The following is a 17,431-nucleotide window of genomic DNA, read 5'->3' on the forward strand; positions in this document are numbered from 1 at the left end:
GCGTGTTCTTTTGTGGGATAGAGATCATCAAGCTTGTTCATGGCCTCTTTCTGAACAACAGCTTAGTTTTCCAAGAACCTCTGCATTGGGAAGGGAGTCCTTGGAGAGTAGACCTGAATTTTGAGGATACTACTGGGGTTATGCCCCCTTTGTAAGAAATGGACCTCCTAACTTAAAAACCAAGGAATTCTGTTGAAAAGAATCTTTCCCTAAGACCCTGATCTATGTTGGAAACATGAAAAGTTAGTTTCTGAATCTATAGTATTGTAGGCCACATACTGTATGTCGGAGACCTCACTGAGGTACAGCCCCTCCTACAAAGCACTATAAGCAGATAGTGTAGGGAGTCCCTTCTCTTGACTTAAGAGAAGCCATTTCTGGCCTCAGCCATTTTGGGATCTAAACCTGGCTTGCCCTTGAACAGGTCTCACCAATTAATGATCTTAAGGGAACAAAAGAACAAAATGTTACCAAGCAGAATTAGTAACAATAGCAAAGATAACAAATCAGTTGTAAAGACTCCCAGTTCTGTTTCAATGGTAAAGACTAGCCTGAAGCATTTTCTTGAGCTGTTTTGCAGAATTTAAGTCCCCTAGGTGCTCAACCACTAGATCAACTGTAACCTAAGGGATGATGATGTTGACCTGTTCTGACCCTCGTGACATCAATCAACTAAAGCTTGGACTCTGTCCAAGCCCCTTCATGAATATGCATGTACCCTTAGCTTAAAAATTCCCCAATTTTACTGTTCAGGGAGACACTGTTTTGGGAAAGAACCCGGTGTTCTCCTTACTTGCTGCAAGTAATAGATCCTTCCTTCTCCAACTCTTTGGCTTGGCTGTGACTTTTGGCTGGACATCCAAGAGGCAAACCCAGTTTTCAGGTAACACCACCATCCCACTGTCTCTATGGGACACTGTGTGAGTCTGTGTGTGTGTGTGTATTTCATTTCCCCCAGGAAATGCTATATTCCAGCTTTCCCCTACATTTTGTAACATGCAGGCCATATGTAGTGTAATATACATTTGCAATATGGCAGGCTGCTGAGTCAAGGTTCATCTACCGCAGCTCTGACTTCAAATTTCATCAGGGCAGTCTGTGTTTCAGAAAGCAAACAGGAGAGGGTGGACACCCAGCCCAACACTGGCCAACTCACCAGTCTGAAGATACAAGCTGTTCAAATTGTGCTCAATCCCTCTGATTTTCTGAGTCTCCCTTTGCTCCCAAGGGAGCAATGAAATAAATTCACTTCTCCCAAGGAATTCTCAAACGTACACTTGCCACCAAGAGTGGACCTCTCTTTCTAGAACTCATAGCTTAAATCCCTCTCTTCAAATTCCCTCTCTCCTTAAATTATCTCCCCCCATCTGCAAAAGAAGCAAAACCAGATAGTGAGGTAGGCAGTCAGCTTCAGTGGGGAAAGGAGGCCCATGTAATGTGGAGACTGGTGGGTAATGTGGCAAACTGAAAGGCATTCACATCTGAAGGTTCTTAAAACTGTGCTGGACAAACCAAATGTAGGAACAGGAAGTCCAGTTCAATCACCAGCAGCCAATGTGGGGTGTTTGATCTACATTTTATAGCACAAATTGTTTAGTATGAATTACAGGACTCTTCCCAGCCTGGCCGCCAACAGCCTGCCTGCCCTTCAGGTCCAGCCACTTCTACCCACGTCCCTACACTCTGTTTACATGACATACTGTCACGTATTCTCCCAAATGAGCAAGATTTGCTTGTTCATTTCCCCCCCTCCACATTTATTCAGCACATAATATGTACCAGGCACTATAACAGGTGCTGAGGAAACAATGGTGAATAAGAGTTTCAGTCCTCATGGAGCTTATAGTGTAGTGTCAGCAAAATTAATCAACTGATCCAAGAAAGAAGTGGGAAGTTTTATTTGGGCCAAATTAAGGATGATAACCCAGGAACGGCCTCTCAGAAAGCTCTAAGAACTGTCCTGCTCTGTTAGAAGCCAAAGCACACTTATACAAGTTTTTTGAGACAGCAGGCTGTGCATTAAGTGACATATTCTTGGGAGTTTACACAACCCAGATCTGCAAGGGCAAGGGGTGGGTCACCGTGAACCCTTACAAGACCGAGAAGGAATGTTATCTTTTAAGGACTTGTCTTGTTGGTGCTGGGGAATGTTGCTCTTTATGGCCAAGCAGGTATTTCCTCTGATGGGGAGGTCGGATTGATGCATAACTGCAGGTGCACCGTGCACAGTGGAGGGGAGAGGGGAGAGAGGAGGCCAAAGGACAGAAAAGATTTATGTTTACATTTTTCTTTGTCTTGCCATTTTATCTCACAGTAGTGAGGAGACATACATGTTAACAGACAGTGATCAGACTGTGTTAAGCATTACGAGAAAAGTACAGGATTTTGACTGAACTTGACATGAGAGGTGCCTTGGCAGATCAGGAGAGAGACGGGTTTGGGAAGGCTTCTCAGAGGAGTAGATGTCTTAGCTGAGGCTAAAGATGAGCTAAGGAAGCAAAGATGAGAGTGAAAGGGTGAGGGGGGAGCTAGAGAGAAGGTTTCCAGGAAGAGGGAACAGTACTTATAAAGGTCCCTAAGGAAACTGGCCTTCCATGTGGCTGGAAAGTAAGGATCTTGTAGGGAGGAGTGGCAAAAGATAAGACTGGGGAGGTGAGCAGAGGCCAGATCTTTCCAAGCCTTGTGGTCAAATGAGGAGTTCAGGTTTTGTCCTCAGGGCAAGAGGCAGCCACCAACAACAGTTTTTAATCAAGGACCATTTTGACTCAAATTTGCCTTTTAGAAGAATCCCCACGGCTTCACTGTGGAGAACAGGCTGAAGTGAGCAAGCCTGGAGGGAAAGAGGACAATTAGAGGGCCCTCATAATAAATTAGCCAGAGATGATGATGGCCTGGCCTGAGGAGTGGCAGTGGGGGCAGGTGGGGGGAAGCATGGACCAGTCTTGAGGGGTAGAGCTGACATAACTCGGCGATTTAGTGAGGGTGGGGAGAAAGACAAGAGGAGGCGTTGATGATGAATTTGGAGTGCCCCGGTCCCCTACTCATCCTTTTGGCTTAATTCTCTCAATCTTCATGGGCCCTCCAGGTACCTTCTTACCCACTGCTCCCAGCACTCTGTCCCACTGCTGGGTTAGCACGCCATACTGACTGATGGTGAGAGGCTGGGTGTCTTTCTTCCTTATTGAGTTAGGCTGGGACCCTGAACCAGTCAGGGTCAAATTGGGAGATGGAAGCCACACAGTAATTTGAACAGCTAAATTTTAATATCGAGAATTATTAACCATAACGGGATTTGAATAAAAAGGGACTGGCTAGTAAAAAGTAAAGAGAATTCTAAAGAATATAAGATCAGCGGATACAGTGCATGCATCACCTGCAAGGCTGAGGTAGAGCACCAGGGCTGAGATTCAGACCTTACTGGAGAGAATGTGGCCACTGGTAATTGGGCAAATAAGTCACCTGGTGCTATACCAATGGTAGTTGCTGGAAATTTGCCCTCCAGAACTGGCCAGAAACCTACTTTCTAGGGTGCAAGAAAAGTCATTCATGGAGAGGTGTCCCAATGGAGGCACCCTGCCACAAAGCAAACCAAGGGTTGGGGGTGTTTCAGAGGGAAACTACTGGCTGCTGGATGCCGCTGGTCACTGTCACCGCCAGAGTGGGCTCTGGAGGAGCTACCTGAGCTGCAGAACCCTGGTGCTAGAGAAGCCATCTGCACTGCAGGAGCTGGGCACTGAGGAACCCAGGCAAGCTGCAGGAGCCTGCTAAAAGGGTACATCGGAATGAGAAGGAAGATCCCTTCCTCCTCTAATTACTCTCCAGAGCCCTCTGGAGACAAAGATTAAATGGTCCAGCTCCACTTTTGCATAACAAGCAATGAAGGGTGAAATTGGAGCCAAGAGGGAATAAATTGGTAACTGGCACAGACCTCCTCCTGTTTATCACAGCTGCTGGAATACCACAGAAGGGTAGAAATCAACATGGCAGGGAGGGTTTGGAATGGAGAAATGTATACTCAAGTCCACTGTCCATTTTTAAACAGGGTTGTTTTTTGGTTGTTGTTGAGTTGTAGGACTTCTTCATATATTCTGGTTATTAATCCTTTATCAGAAATATGATTTGCAAATATTTCCTCCCATCCTGTAAGTTGCTTTTCCACTCTCTTGATAGTGTCCTTTGAGGCACAAAAGTTTTCAAGTTTGATGAAGTCCACTTTATCTACTTTTTCTTTTGTTGCCTGTGCTTTTGGTGTCATATCCAAGAAGTGATTGCCAAATCCAACGCCATGAAGCTTTTCCACCATGTTGCTTCTAAGAGTTGTATAGAGTTAGGTTTTATGTTTATGTCTTTAATTCACTTTGAGTTAATTTTTGTATAAGATATAAGGTAAAGGTCCATCCTTTCACATATGGATATCCAGTTTACCCAAAACCATTTGTCAAAAAGCATTTGACCATATATGCAAGGGTTTATTTCTGGGTTCTCTATTCTATTCTATTGGTCTATATGTTTGTCTTATTCCAGTTCTACACTGTTTTGATTACTGTAGCATTTGCCTCTTAAATTCTGTGAAAAATTAAAACTGGGGTTACAAACAAAAATTGTAACAATACTGGTTTTTATATATTTGCCAAGGTATTTACCTTTAACAAGGATCTTGATGTCTTCATAAGGTTTCAAATTACTATATAGCATCCTTTTCTTCCAACCTGAAGGAGTCCCTGGAGCATTTCTCGTAGGACAGGTCTAATGGTAATGTGTGGGAGAGTGGTATGCTGGGGAGGGGAATGGAATGAAGGTAGTCAAAAGATACAAACTTCTAGTTATAAGACAAATAAGTACTAGGGATACAACATACACCATGATAAATATAATTAACACTGCTGTATGTTATATACAAAAGTTAAGAGAGCAAATCCTAAGAGTTCTCATTACAAGGAAAAAAATTTTTTCTATTTAATTTTGTATCTATATGAAATGATGGATATTCACTAAACTTTCTGTGGTCATTATTTCATTATGTATGTACATCAAATCATTATCACCTGCACCTTAAACTTGAACAGTGCTTTATGTCAACTATATCTCAATAAAACTGTAAGAAAAAATGTAAATCAGGGTAACCAAATTGTCTTAGTTCATGAGGGAAAGAACTCTAGCTAATAAATGTGAAAAATGATTGAATTAGAAAATTATCATTTCCCAGCCCCTAATGAAATAATAGCAAGTGAACATAACAACAAATAAAGCAATGAACTACGGATGAAACTATCAGATGAAAGTTCAATGTGGAACTTTACAATTGCAGGGACAGGCTGTCACCACCTGAGCCCACAGATCACAAAAATTGGGACAATGAGCTATTGTGGGTCTCCTGGTGTGAAGCCAACACACATCACTTCCTAGGAAAGTGAATCGGAGTATAAACCAGCCTCTAGAAGCAACCTCAGTTTACAAGATATGAGAGAGAGAGAGAGAGGAACAAGTTAAACTACACCACAAAGAAGCAGACAAAGCCACAAAGTGAGGCATTTTACAGGACGACTGACCCATTTTTTTCCAACAAGTAATGTCAGGGAAAAATAAAAAGGGCAGGAGATCCTTATAAGAGACTTTAATACCATACAAGCCAAGTTCACTGCAGATTTTGTACCTATTCTGCGTTGTATGTATGCTAATGTCTTTTAGACAATCAGAGAAATTTGATTCTGGACTGAGTATTAGATATTAACAGGGCCAACTTGATTTTTCCAGTGTGAAAATGGCGTTGAGGTTATGTAAGAAATAAGTCTAGTTTTTTAGAGCTGTATATTGAGATAGAGAGGGGTGAAATGACTAAGGTCTGCAGCGGAGGAAAACAGGGATACAACAGATGTGACAGGAATCTTGGTCATTGTTGAATCCGTGTGATAGGATATGGGAGTTCTTTGTTCTAATTTCACTTCTGAAAATGTGTGTATTTTCATAAGTTTCTAAAGAGGTTTTTTTAAACGAGATAATGTGTGGGAAGAGTGGTACAGGAATAAATATTAGTTTCTCTCCCAGTAGCAAATGTAAGACACATGGGTGGAAGAGAAAATCCCCTAGGTGTTTTATTAAAAACACTCTCCTGGGACCTGTTCATTTAGGGAACTACCAAAATTGCCCTCAGAGCGTGGTATGTAGGCCACGCCCCACCAGGGATATGACTTCAAAATGCAGAAAAAAACTCAAATTGGCAACCTCGTCACAGACAGAGACTCGGCCAGATCAAATATCTGAGAAGGCTTTTTTTTTTTTTAAGTAGAGAATTATTTTCGATGTATTAAAAAGAAAATCCCCAAGGGGGGAAGCTGCAATTTTTGTGGGAAGATAATTATCTGTGCTAGTTAAACCAAACCAAAACAAAGGCATTCTTCGCAATAACTCCCTGAGAGCAGCGTTTAGGGAGACAGTAATTAGGTAATTAGACCTGGGAGTCACCGCAGAGCCTCGGGTGCCGCCAGGTGTTAATGACTCTGGCTCCGCGGTGCAGGCGGGAGGTAGACCTGGCCTATTCTGAGCGGCGGGCCACCGGGCCTGATTCCTCTCGCCTCCGCTGCTCTAGAGGCGCATCCTTCCCCCTACGCCTGCGAAGCAGGGCGCAGCCGGACAGGCGGATGGGACGCCGGACGGGGTCGCGCTGGTTCCCCCGCTCGGGCGCTCCCGACTCTCAGCCCTCACCCAAAACTGCCGGCGCATCAGGTTACCACGCTTAGCGCTCCCAGACCCTGGGACTTAAGCACCCGCGGATAATCCGAAACTGCGCTCCGTTCCGGGCCTTGCATCAGGCAGTGACTTTTCCTTGTTCATCACTTGCTTAATACAGTACTCCTTATCAAACATGTGGGCTGTGGAAAGGAAAAAGAACTAACGTATGTCCCTACCAGCCAGAAATGCTTTTAGCATTCTGATGCTTTTCAGGCTAGTGTGTTAAAATATATTACTGGGATACCAGAGATATTACTTCAAAAGCTAATTTTTCACTTTACATCATTGTTGAACACTTACTATGCCTATCAAAACGTTTATTGCTGATAAAAGTCCTCCGGGGGAATGCACAGCCCCCCTCCTCATGGTTCATATTTGGATAATGTCCCACTTTTGACAAACATAAATAAGTGTTCGGACCGATTTTGCCAAATACCCTACTCGCGCCGGCAGCGCACAGGTCCGGGCGGGGGAAGAGATCACTGTTCCCGTGCGCGAAGCCCAGAAGCCCCGTGCAGGGCACTGGCTCTGCTCTGTGACGTCAGGCCAAGGCCCCGCCCCCTCACTCGGAGCCAATCGAAGGGCAGGGCGGGGTCCTCCAGAAGAGCGCGCGAGCGGGTGGGCGGGCGCCCACGGGGTCCAGAGCGATGGAGCCGGCCATTCCCAGCGTCCAGGCTCAGGCCCGGCCGTCTCCATCCGAGGCGTGGCCGCCGGTGGGCTTGGAGGAGGAGCTCTATGACTGTCCAGATTACTACTACCTGCGTGACTTCCCGGCCTGCGGTGCCGGGCGCAGCAAGGGCCGGACCCGGCGTGAGCGGGAACTGCGCACCAACTGGCCGGTGCGCGGCGGCCACGAGCGCAAGATCGCACAGAAGCTCCTCAATGGCCAGCGCAAGCGTCGCCAGCGCCAGCTGCAGCCTCGGCCGCGCACCCGTCTCGCCTGAGCGCCGGTGCGTGCGGGCAGCCACCGGCCAGGACCCAAGGGACTCGACTGCCCCCTGCGACTCGACCCGGGCACAGTCGCCCCCTTCTGAGGCTGCCCCGCCTAGCGAGTCAGATCTGGGCCTCCAAAACCCCCAGCTTATCTCCTGGCTTCAGTTTGAATGGTGTAAAACTCCACCTTTGGGAATTTTGTAATTGGGTAAAAGGGGCCAGGAAACGCAGAAAACACCTCTTTAAAAATACAAGTGAGAGATTTGCTTCCAGTGTTTATGCACGCACTAAAGAGAATAATAGATTTTTTTTGTCTGATTTTCTACAGGATACCCGAAGGACTTGATAAAAAGTATTTTCTGACTCCAGCTGTAACTGTGGTCCTAAGGGGCAGAGAGTCCATGTTGCTCAACAGAACTTCTTTTCAACATCGCTTAAGTTTACTTCTTCAGTATCTTTTCCTTACTGATTGTTAATTAAGTAACATCCAAGTGGGTAAGCCTTTTTAGGGTTTTTAATTAAAAGAGAGCAGCAAGAATGGCATTTTAACTCTGGGTTCTTTTTTTTTTTTTTCTTTCAGTTGCTGCGGTAACTCATTTCAATTCCATAAATATTCGAGTTCTTGTGTATAAAGTCACAAAGGTGAATAGGGGCAGAACAAAGATAGGAATCTGAACAAGTTTTCAACCCAAGTGTCATACTCCTGTGCAGCTTTACTATTTGCTTGCCAGGAGTATTTTAAATTGTAATAATACATATTAAACAATTACCAGGCTTTGTGCACTACTGACCCCACAACAATCCTTTGAAATGAATGCTATCTACATTTTACAGAGGGGATTCTGAGGCACAGAGAATTCAAGTAACTTTCTAAAAGTCACTCAGCTAGTTAGAGCAAGCATACCTAAAAGCATTTACTCTTTCCCGCATCAAAGTTTCCCCCAACTGTGAACATCCTTGTGGTTCACAACCACCCACAAACTCCATGCCCGAGGACTAGAGATACAGTTTTTAAAGTATGCAGAGTACAGCAGGGTCCCTTTTCTTTGTCTTCAGTCTGCAGTCAGGCCTCTGTGCCCAGTGGTGAGCCCGGGGTTAGGAGAGAAGGGCAGTGTCCTGGAAGGAGCAACCTGAATTTTAATCCTAGCTCTGACTGTTTATCAGTCTGGCATTCAGCAAACTTCTGAGTGGTAACTACTTTGAAGTTCCACCAAGCTTCAGGTTTCTCATTTGTAAAAAAATGGGAATAATACTGGATGACCTTGCCAAAGTGGATTATAGATAAAATATATAAACCTCTGACAGTTAAGGTCTTGGCACATGATCAGTGCTCAATAAATGGTAATTACTTTTAAGTTTACAGAACACAATCCCAGCTCTCCTTCCTCTCAAGTCACAAGTCTTAAATTCTTTCACTCACTTCATTAATTCTTTTTAAATGTCTCTTAACATTCAGGCAGTGTGGTATGGTAGGAGTCCCGGTTTTGGAGTTAAACTCCTACATGGACTTGTGCAAGTTACTTAAACTCTAAGCATCTGTTTCCTTACCTATAAAATAATGATGATATAGTACCTACTTCAAGAGTTCTTGTGAAGCATAAATGAAATAATGCATGTAAAGCTCTTAGTTCTGGCAGATAATACTCAAATAATTAGTAATAATGTCCCCCTTGCCACTGTCTTAGCCTTCAGGATTTTTTTCTTTACTCCTAGTCTGCTGTGTCTCAGACATGCCCAGATTAATCTTCCTGAAGACCATTTTCATCATATAAAAATCCTCAATGACTGCTCTAACCTTGTAGGATTAAAAAGCTTAGATTCCTCATATTGTGCTGAAAATCACCTATTGGATTTTCTTAAATTTGTTTCCCATAACTTCCAAAAACACATTCTGGTTCTTGACACAGGTCTAATATCCTCTGTCGTCACCATATTCAGTTCTGCTTCTTCATTTGAATCTGTGCTGGCCTACTTAGTGTGCCCTTTATAATTTTAATTTTTATGAAACTAATTCCACTTATATTTAAGTGCCACTTTCTCCCTGAAGCCTTCATCCCACATTGAATGTTCATTCCTTTAAAATCCTTTAGAACTTCATATAAACACCACTTAACTACTTGTTTATATGGTATTTTGTACCTTTAGATGAACAGTTAAATTCACCCCCTTTTTTGGTCTGCTATGTGCAAGGCACTATATTCATCTTAGTTATCAAAAAAAAAAAAAAAGGAAAAGAAAAAGAAAAGAAAACATAGTATATGGTATATGGACATTAATGTCTTAAACATCTCAGTTCCTACACAATTCCTCCTATAAAGTACAGCATACCCAGAGAGACACAAGCTATTTTAAAGCAACACTGTAAAGGGTTCTAACTAGATTAGAGCTTTTAAAATTTAAATATGGTCACTGTAGGAATTATGTGCTGTGTAAAAATTAAGAAACTGGGAGTGGCTTGACTAGGTGGTTACAACTCAGAGTCTCTGATTAGGCTGGAGAGGATTTAGGCTTCACTTTTTGAATGGAGTGTCAAGAGATCTGAGGACATATTTTAAACTACCATGGTAGGTTTAATTATTGTGTGTTCATTGTAGACAAATTGGAGAATACATACAAAAAAACAAGGAAGCAAGGAAGAAATCACTATCCAATGGATAACATCTTGGATACTTGGATGTATATAATTTCAGTCTTTAAAATATATATGAATTTTCTCAAATATAAACATACTATGTACACTATTTCATAACCTGCTCTTTCACTTAATATTCTGTGAAGGTACTTCTCATGTCAGATATTCTTTCATAACATTTTACATGGCTGCAAAGCATTCCACCATATGTACGTATTATAACTTATTTAACTAATTCTATATTGCAGGACACTGATTATTTCAGGTTTTCCCTATTTTGTGCATTTTGTTAAATCAACATCCTTATGGCTAATCTCTCTCCACCTTCATGTCTTTCTTAAATTCTTAAGACATGGAACTTCTCGATTCATGTCTTTCTTAAATTCTTAGACATGGAACTTCTCGAACAGAGTTTGCACAATTTTAAAACTTCTCACATCTACCACCTAATTTCAGTAGAATTTTTACTGCAATCATCAAGAGTCCATTCACCCAAATGTCTGTATCAAATATCTGTAACAATGCCTCCAACAGTTCTTTGTTCAAATTTTGATCACCGTTATGGAATTTGTAGAGAATGACTGAAATCACTGTGGCATGAGAAGTTGTTATATAAATTTTACTTAAGTGTGAACTTAAGCACACCTATGCCACCAAACTACAATTGCTATGTAGCAGAATCTTCTTTTCAATTCCCAACTTTTTTGCTATTAGTTTTAATTAACTTTTTACATGTTCTTGCTTTTTGAATAGAGGTACTATATTAACTGTTTAAAAATTTAAAAACAAAATGTTATCAAAGTCCCACCCCTATGCCACAGTCACCCAGTCCTACTGCCTGAAGGCACTCCATGTTATCAGATAAAGATACATTATGCGTGTCCAATGTAGTCTTTTCTCTCCATTTCACACAAATAATAGCACTCTATACTTCAGCTCCTTGCTATTCCAGTTTATCTTGGAAACCATTTCATATCAACACACAGAAAAGAATCTTTCCTTTTTATAGCTGCATATTGTGTGAATGTGCCATTTAAAAAAATGTATTTTACTGACAGGAATTAATGTTTGTAATCTTTTACTATCACAACATAACCTTGTACAAACATCTATTATTCTCTCCTCAATTTAGGAATTAATGATTTATCCAAGTATGATTAAAATTGTCTTTGTTCTGGTCTAGATGCCTGTTTGTGCAAAGCTCTGCTCATTCTAAGTTCTTCTTGTGCCAGAATGTCCTTTATAATAAGGTTCCTTTCTCTGTCCCTTTTTATGAATTATCCAAAGGCAAATACAAAGGCTTATCATTTGTAAAGCTTTAAGAAGTTTTGTGAAAATAAAACTTTGTTTTTCACAAAAGGTTTTTGCATTATTTACCCTTCAGTTCCACAAACATTTTGCTGTTGCTGGAAAGGCTGTGTTAAACTCTGCTACCTCTGGCGGAAGGGGGACATTTCTGCCAAGCAGAAATGGAGGTTCTACCTTTGCTTTCTCTCCTCCATTAAATCCCAACCTAACCCCAAGGACTTTCCCATTAAAATTCTCATGAAATGCCACTAGTTAACTTGTGCTATTGTACAAGTACTGTTAAAAGCATTTCACACCAAGTATCACGAAAGCACAGATCCTTGGGGCCTCAGCAATTGCTGTTCTCTCTGCCTCAATAAACATGAGGCTTGCTTCCTCAAGGACTCCGTTCAAATACTGCTTCTCCAACCTCTAACTCCCAATCTCCCTTACCCTGCTTTTGCTTCATATCAAGACCACCTAATTTACGTAGGTGTTTTGTGTCTCCCCTCCCTGAATTTAAACTTCACGAGGTAGTCTTGTTTCATTTCCTGCTCTATCTCCAGAAACTAGCTAGCACCTGTAGATCATACAGAACAGCTTATTTATCAGTATTCGTTAACACCATCCCAAGTAGGGGCACAAATTCTAGAATATATGTGAAAGGGGCTTGAAAATGTATGAAATAAATAAACGTAAGGCGTTATTACTGTCTGAATATAACCTCTGGATCCACAGACAAAATACAAGTAGAACCAACTCAACTCGGTCGATCCCTAAAGTTTTCTGTTTTCTTCATTTCAGTTCTTATTACGGGCCCACACTGGACCTCAAAAAATATTTACCCAAATAAGTAAGTTAATAGTGAGGAAGGTTAAGCAACTTGCCCAAGGTCCAGCGGCATTTATGCCAGAGGTCTGACTCCCTCTCAAAGTTGGAGCTGACCTACCATGTTAATAACGCAAACGTTTGAAGGTAGCAGCGACGGTCCTTATGCCCTAGGAAGCAAACAGCTAGCGGCTCTGACTCGTACCATGATCCGAGGACAATGTTTGCGGGACATACACGGTCACTTCCGGCTTCATAAATAGCCCTGGAACCGAGCTCCTGACGTCAAACGCGTACGACAAGGCGCCGCCGTGACGTCTTGCTCTTCCAGTGACCTTCAGTCCGTCGGAGACGTAGGCGCACGGAAGGCCTCTGCCTGTGCGCTGATTGGCTGCACGGTGAGGTCAGCCCCGCCTCCCAACTTCCGCTCTTATTCCTTGCAGAAAACGCCAGCATCTTCTCCGAATCTCGCTCTTCTCGCGTATTCGCCGTGCAGTTGCGATGCCTCGTGGAAGCAGAAGTCGCACTTCCCGTGTGGCCCCTCCGGCCAGGTGAGGCCACCGCGGGCCTTGGGGCCCTGCCGGCGCCGTGACACAGAGGGAGGCCGCGTTGGGCCACGGCGCGGCCGGTTGTCGGCGGGTGGGGGAGTCCGAAGGCCGGGGCGGCGTGGGCCCGCCTCTGGCCGCCTCAAGCTGGTTGTAGGGGTTTGGCTAGTTTTCCTGTTGGTGGCAAAACGTTCTAATTTCGAATGTCCATGAATTACTAAAATATTTTACAGCTCATTTTAAGTAAAAACAGGCCAGTGCTAGAGTGAATATTTGTAACTAATCCGGCTGAAACGTCAAAAATAGAAAAAAAAAATAAAGGTGGTATAATCGGGAAAATCATCGCATTTCAATTCAGTAAATAATCTTTGAGCACCTTCCATGAGCAGTGAGCGTTCCAAGGACTCGGCCCAGTACCGCCAAGGCCTCACCTATATATGACGTTTTCTGGTTCATAAAATATTTGTAAAATGTATTGCCAGTGATAACCTCAGAGGTAGATGTTATTCGTGCTTTACAGAAATAGAGAAACAGGAGACTCGTGATAAGTGACTTGTCCAAGGTCATGCAACCAGTAAGTAGGGAAACCAGTCTCAGACCCGAGTTTTCCGGTTACAGACTCAGGACGTTTAGCACAGAACCACGTTGCTTCTCTGGACTATGGTGAATTGTGTTCAAACAGTATGCTAGGCGTGTAGGGAAGGAATTCACTTATGGAAAGATGCTGCTAGCCAAAGGAGGGGAAACCACATTTTTGTAAAGTTGTGCCAGATACCACCTGATAGGAGGTGAACTTTTGAACCTAGCCTTATTTGGGGGAAGAGCACCCAAGGAAGCAATCTAAAAATGGACAGAGGGAGTTTAATCTATGTGAAAGTTTTTTGTGTTTTTGTTTTTTTTTTAAATAGAGGTGCTTGGAATTGATCCCAGGACCTGGTGCATCTAAGCCTGTGCTCTACCACTGAACTATTCCCACCCACCAGTTTTTTTTTTTCCTTAACATTTATTTGATCCCTCAATAAAATGTCAGCTTCATGAAAGCAAGAGGTTTTTGTCTCATTAACAGTTATTTTAATTTTTATGAAGTATTGAAATAACTGTGTTCTTTAAAGATACTATAGACTATGTGAATACGTGGAAATGGTTGCAAAAAGCAGGGGAAAAGGGTTTATATTTGGTAATTACAACCTTAACAGAAGGTTAAAAGAAAATGATGTAAATAGTTCAAGGAATTGCGGTCTGTTAAGTTTTCTTATATGTATGTAGCGTTCTGTTAAGTTTTCTTATATGTATGTAGCGTTCTGTTAAGTTTTCTTATATGTATGTGGAATATGTGTTTAATGATTTAAAATGAAAATTCTGAGGTTAATTTTTAACATGCAAGGGGTTTTTTGTTTTTTGGTTTTTTTTTTAGGTTGGCAATCTCCAAACCTGGTTGGAAGTGGGAACTCACACTTTTTGCTCATTTCTTTTGTAGCCGGGCACCTCCAATGAGAGCTGCACCCAGGCCAGCGCCAGCAGCTCAGCCACCAGCAGTGGCTCCACCATCTGCTGTTGGCTCCCCTGCTGCTGCACCCCGGCAGCCAGGTCTAATGGCCCAGATGGCAACCACTGCAGCTGGTGTGGCTGTGGGTTCTGCTGTCGGCCACACTCTAGGTCATGCCATCACTGGGGGCTTCAGTGGAGGGAGTAATGCTGAGCCTTCAAGGCCTGACATCACTTACCAGGTAAGATTTGGGGCAGCATTCCCTTCGGTGGTGTATTTTATGAGAAAACCTAGTTATTTGCAAATTGTTTACGTGTAGGAACTGTAATTTTAGAATCCACATGTGGAGAATGGTTTATCAAAAGCCATGTTTGAGTGGGGAGGTTATAGCTCAGTGGTAGAGTGCATGCTTAGCATGCATGAGGCCCTGGGTTAAATCCCCAGTATCTCCATTTTTAAACATTAAATAAATAAATAAATAAATAAATAAATAAATAAATAAATAAATAAATAAATAAATAAAACCTACCCCCCACCCCCAAAGCCACATTTGGCAGTAATTTTTCTCCTCTAATGAGCATGGGTGTATACTCTATTTCTGGTGTACTTGAAACGCTCATCCATCTATTTTTCTATTAGTCCCATTTTTTCCTCCATGAAACTTCACTGAACCACTGGTCTTTAGATGCCCAAATAACCGTTGCACTGTATTTGCATTTTTGTTCTTGAATCTTTCTGATTACAAGTAGAATTTTTGCTAAAGCTCTTTCTGCCTTTAACACTTTGATCACCCATTGTGGATTGGGTGTATTTCCTGTGGGGCCCAAATTCGCACTTTACCACAGTGTGATGCACTGACAGTATAAGTGCTTATAATTAATCTGTTTGTTTTTCCAGTATAATTGGGATTTTTTTAAACAACAATTTCTTATTTTCAATTTTCAACCTTTTTACAGTTTTATTACTTCTTGGAATGTCATTATTCTGCACAGAATAAATTTGAGTAACAGAATAGTCTGTGGCGTTACTTTGATACTTCTTAGCTGCAGAGTGATATGTGATCCAATTAGTAGAACCGATAGATCACAGTTTACAAATTAGAAAAAATCCTCGAGGCAAAACAGTCAGAAGAATGTGCGTCCTTTGTTGTCAGAAAAGCAGTCAAACTTTGGAACGACAAGAAGTTAGGAAAAATGTAAAAAAGACAGAAACATATTGTCCTAGTTGTCTCAAAACACTACAGCTTTATATAAATTGTTTCAGCAAACATCGTAAGAAAGTAACATAGTATTATATAATTTTATTCAAAAGAAAATAATTTTTATCTGCATATGTACTTATATGTTGTTACTATTGAATACTTGTATTACAAATGAAAACTGTTACAAATTACTTGTAAAAAACCTGCATAATTGGATAAAGGAAAGTGTCACCCAGATTTGGGTGAGGCGATCAACGTCTTAAATTTTTTCATGTTCCATGTTCTTAGATGGCAGCTGTAGTTTGCATCTAGTTCTAGTTCTGTTTCCCCAGGTAACTTCAAAGACAGTGGCTCTTGCTCTTTGTTGGGGAAAAGTCTGATTTCCTTTCTTACCTGTCCTGAATGTTATGCCTTTGCAGGAGCCTCAGGGAACCCAGCTGACACCGCAGCAGCAGTCTGGTCCGTGCTTCTATGAGATGAAACAGTTTTTGGAATGTGCCCAGAACCAGGGTGACCTTAAGCTTTGTGAGGGTTTCAGTGAGGTGCTGAAACAGTGCAGACTGGCGAATGGTAGGTGATAAATCAATCCAGGATTGAATTTGTATCTGCGTAATTCACTGAATGGTACCCCTGGCCCCTGTGAAACTTAGGGGGTCTGCGTTTAATAAATTAAACTGACAAGTTAGAGGAGATTTTGTTTAAATTACTCTAAAAGTAATTAACTCCTCTAACAAGGAGCTAGTGTAGAGGTTTCTACTCATTATCTTAGGCTTTTGCCAGTTGTGTTCTGAATCTGATTCTTCCTGAAACAGGTATAGGTTACTGTGTGCACCAAGATTTTTTTTTCCTGCAGTCTTACTATGGTTATTGCATGTGAATGATTCATAGCCTTAGTGCTATGACTATAAAATTACATTTGATTTCACCACGGTCCTGGAACGAGCATAAGGATTGACAGCATTATCATTCTAGACACCTCATCTGAGAGAGACAGGTTTATTAAATCCCTCAGTGGGACCTTGAGCTTTAGGCTCTCTGGAATGTTGGCAGTCAGCTTGTTTTATGTGAGTTCCTCATATCAACCTGAGAATTCACCACCTATTAAAAACGCCTATTTTCATTTTCCCACCTTCATTTAGGTATGAAATAGGGGAGAAGTTAATCCTTTCAGGTGGTTGAACTGTGGAATTAGGAGATTACATGGACAAGTTTATCTGAAGTCTTTGATGAAGCTACATCTAGTACCAAAGTGAATATATTTCTGCTTCAGGACTCCACCCCTGGAAGCATGTATGTCTTTTCTCAGTTGTGGCAAGTGTAGAGTTGAAGTTTTGTTGGTTGCAGGATGCCTAAATAGCTTATGAAAGAAACTAATAATTTTGGGCTTCATCCCTCCTTTCATAATTTGGAGGACTTATGTTTTGTTGAAAATATATAGCTAGTGCTCTTCTAACTAACATACCTCTTCTGTTTGCAGGATTAGCTTAATCAAGAAGTTGCAATTGAAGACATGAAAAATCATCTCTCATGACCAAGTTGATTTAGCATAGAAATCTAATTGATAATGAAGAGATACGAAAGTGTGAAACCACTAGTTAAACCTCTCCTCTATCATTAGTAGCTTTTTTTGCTTCAGAATTGCAGTTGGAAGAGGGTGTCCTTCCTAAACAGAAGTTCACTGAGATGATATTGAGTTTGGGGCTGGCAGGTGTTTGGCCTCTTAAACGTGTTTTTCTGATGTTATTGTTTGTTAATTAATTAGAATAAATGATTTTCTTTCAAAATGGGGG

At 41.9% G+C, this 17,431-nt stretch overlaps 2 protein-coding genes and 1 long non-coding RNA gene across 6 annotated transcripts; 2 read left to right on the top strand and 1 right to left on the bottom strand.

Moving 5' to 3' along the window:
- Positions 1 to 2,877: 2,877 nt before the first annotated feature.
- On the bottom strand, positions 2,878 to 12,716 carry LOC116657552. 2 transcript variants are annotated; one of them, XR_004312676.1, is made up of 3 exons: positions 12,615 to 12,716; positions 4,644 to 4,775; positions 2,878 to 4,310 (listed from the first exon to the last, which is right to left on the bottom strand). It is a non-coding gene; the product is annotated as an uncharacterized LOC116657552 (long non-coding RNA). The 2 variants fall into 2 exon arrangements; XR_004312675.1 differs by having other exon boundaries at positions 12,531 to 12,707.
- NUPR2 (nuclear protein 2, transcriptional regulator) lies at positions 6,163 to 8,205 on the top strand. 2 transcript variants are annotated; one of them, XR_004312674.1, is made up of 2 exons: positions 6,163 to 7,837; positions 7,991 to 8,205. XR_004312674.1 is itself a non-coding variant. In XM_032460368.1 (2 exons), the coding sequence occupies exon 1, from the start codon at positions 7,377 to 7,379 to the stop codon at positions 7,671 to 7,673; it is 297 nt and encodes a 98-aa protein (XP_032316259.1). In that variant the 5' UTR covers positions 6,168 to 7,376; the 3' UTR covers positions 7,674 to 7,679; positions 7,991 to 8,205. The 2 variants fall into 2 exon arrangements, 1 of the variants encoding a protein (XP_032316259.1); XM_032460368.1 differs by having other exon boundaries at positions 6,168 to 7,679.
- Positions 12,717 to 12,801: 85 nt separating the features above from the next.
- CHCHD2 (coiled-coil-helix-coiled-coil-helix domain containing 2) lies at positions 12,802 to 17,425 on the top strand. Of its 2 annotated transcripts, none has more exons than XM_006181463.3 (4): positions 12,802 to 12,960; positions 14,432 to 14,681; positions 16,061 to 16,211; positions 17,119 to 17,425. In XM_006181463.3, the coding sequence occupies exons 1-4, from the start codon at positions 12,911 to 12,913 to the stop codon at positions 17,127 to 17,129; spliced, it is 462 nt and encodes a 153-aa protein (XP_006181525.1). In that variant the 5' UTR covers positions 12,802 to 12,910; the 3' UTR covers positions 17,130 to 17,425. The 2 variants fall into 2 exon arrangements, with proteins under 2 accessions (XP_006181525.1, XP_032316258.1); XM_032460367.1 differs by lacking the exon at positions 17,119 to 17,425 and adding an exon at positions 16,781 to 17,049.
- The last annotated feature ends 6 nt before the right edge of the window (positions 17,426 to 17,431 follow it).

The sequence above is a fragment of the Camelus ferus genome, chromosome 18 (genome assembly GCF_009834535.1).
Source record: "Camelus ferus isolate YT-003-E chromosome 18, BCGSAC_Cfer_1.0, whole genome shotgun sequence".
Classification (NCBI taxonomy): Eukaryota; Metazoa; Chordata; class Mammalia; order Artiodactyla; family Camelidae; genus Camelus; species Camelus ferus.

Coding starts and splice junctions, on each gene's coding strand:
- NUPR2 (XM_032460368.1), top strand. CDS start 7,377: ATGGAGCCGGCCATTCCCAGCGTCCAGGCTCAGGCCCGGCCGTCTCCA.
- CHCHD2 (XM_006181463.3), top strand. CDS start 12,911: ATGCCTCGTGGAAGCAGAAGTCGCACTTCCCGTGTGGCCCCTCCGGCC. Junction 12,961..14,431: donor CGTGTGGCCCCTCCGGCCAG/GTGAGGCCACCG, acceptor TTTCTTTTGTAG/CCGGGCACCTCCAATGAGAG. Junction 14,682..16,060: donor GGCCTGACATCACTTACCAG/GTAAGATTTGGG, acceptor ATGCCTTTGCAG/GAGCCTCAGGGAACCCAGCT.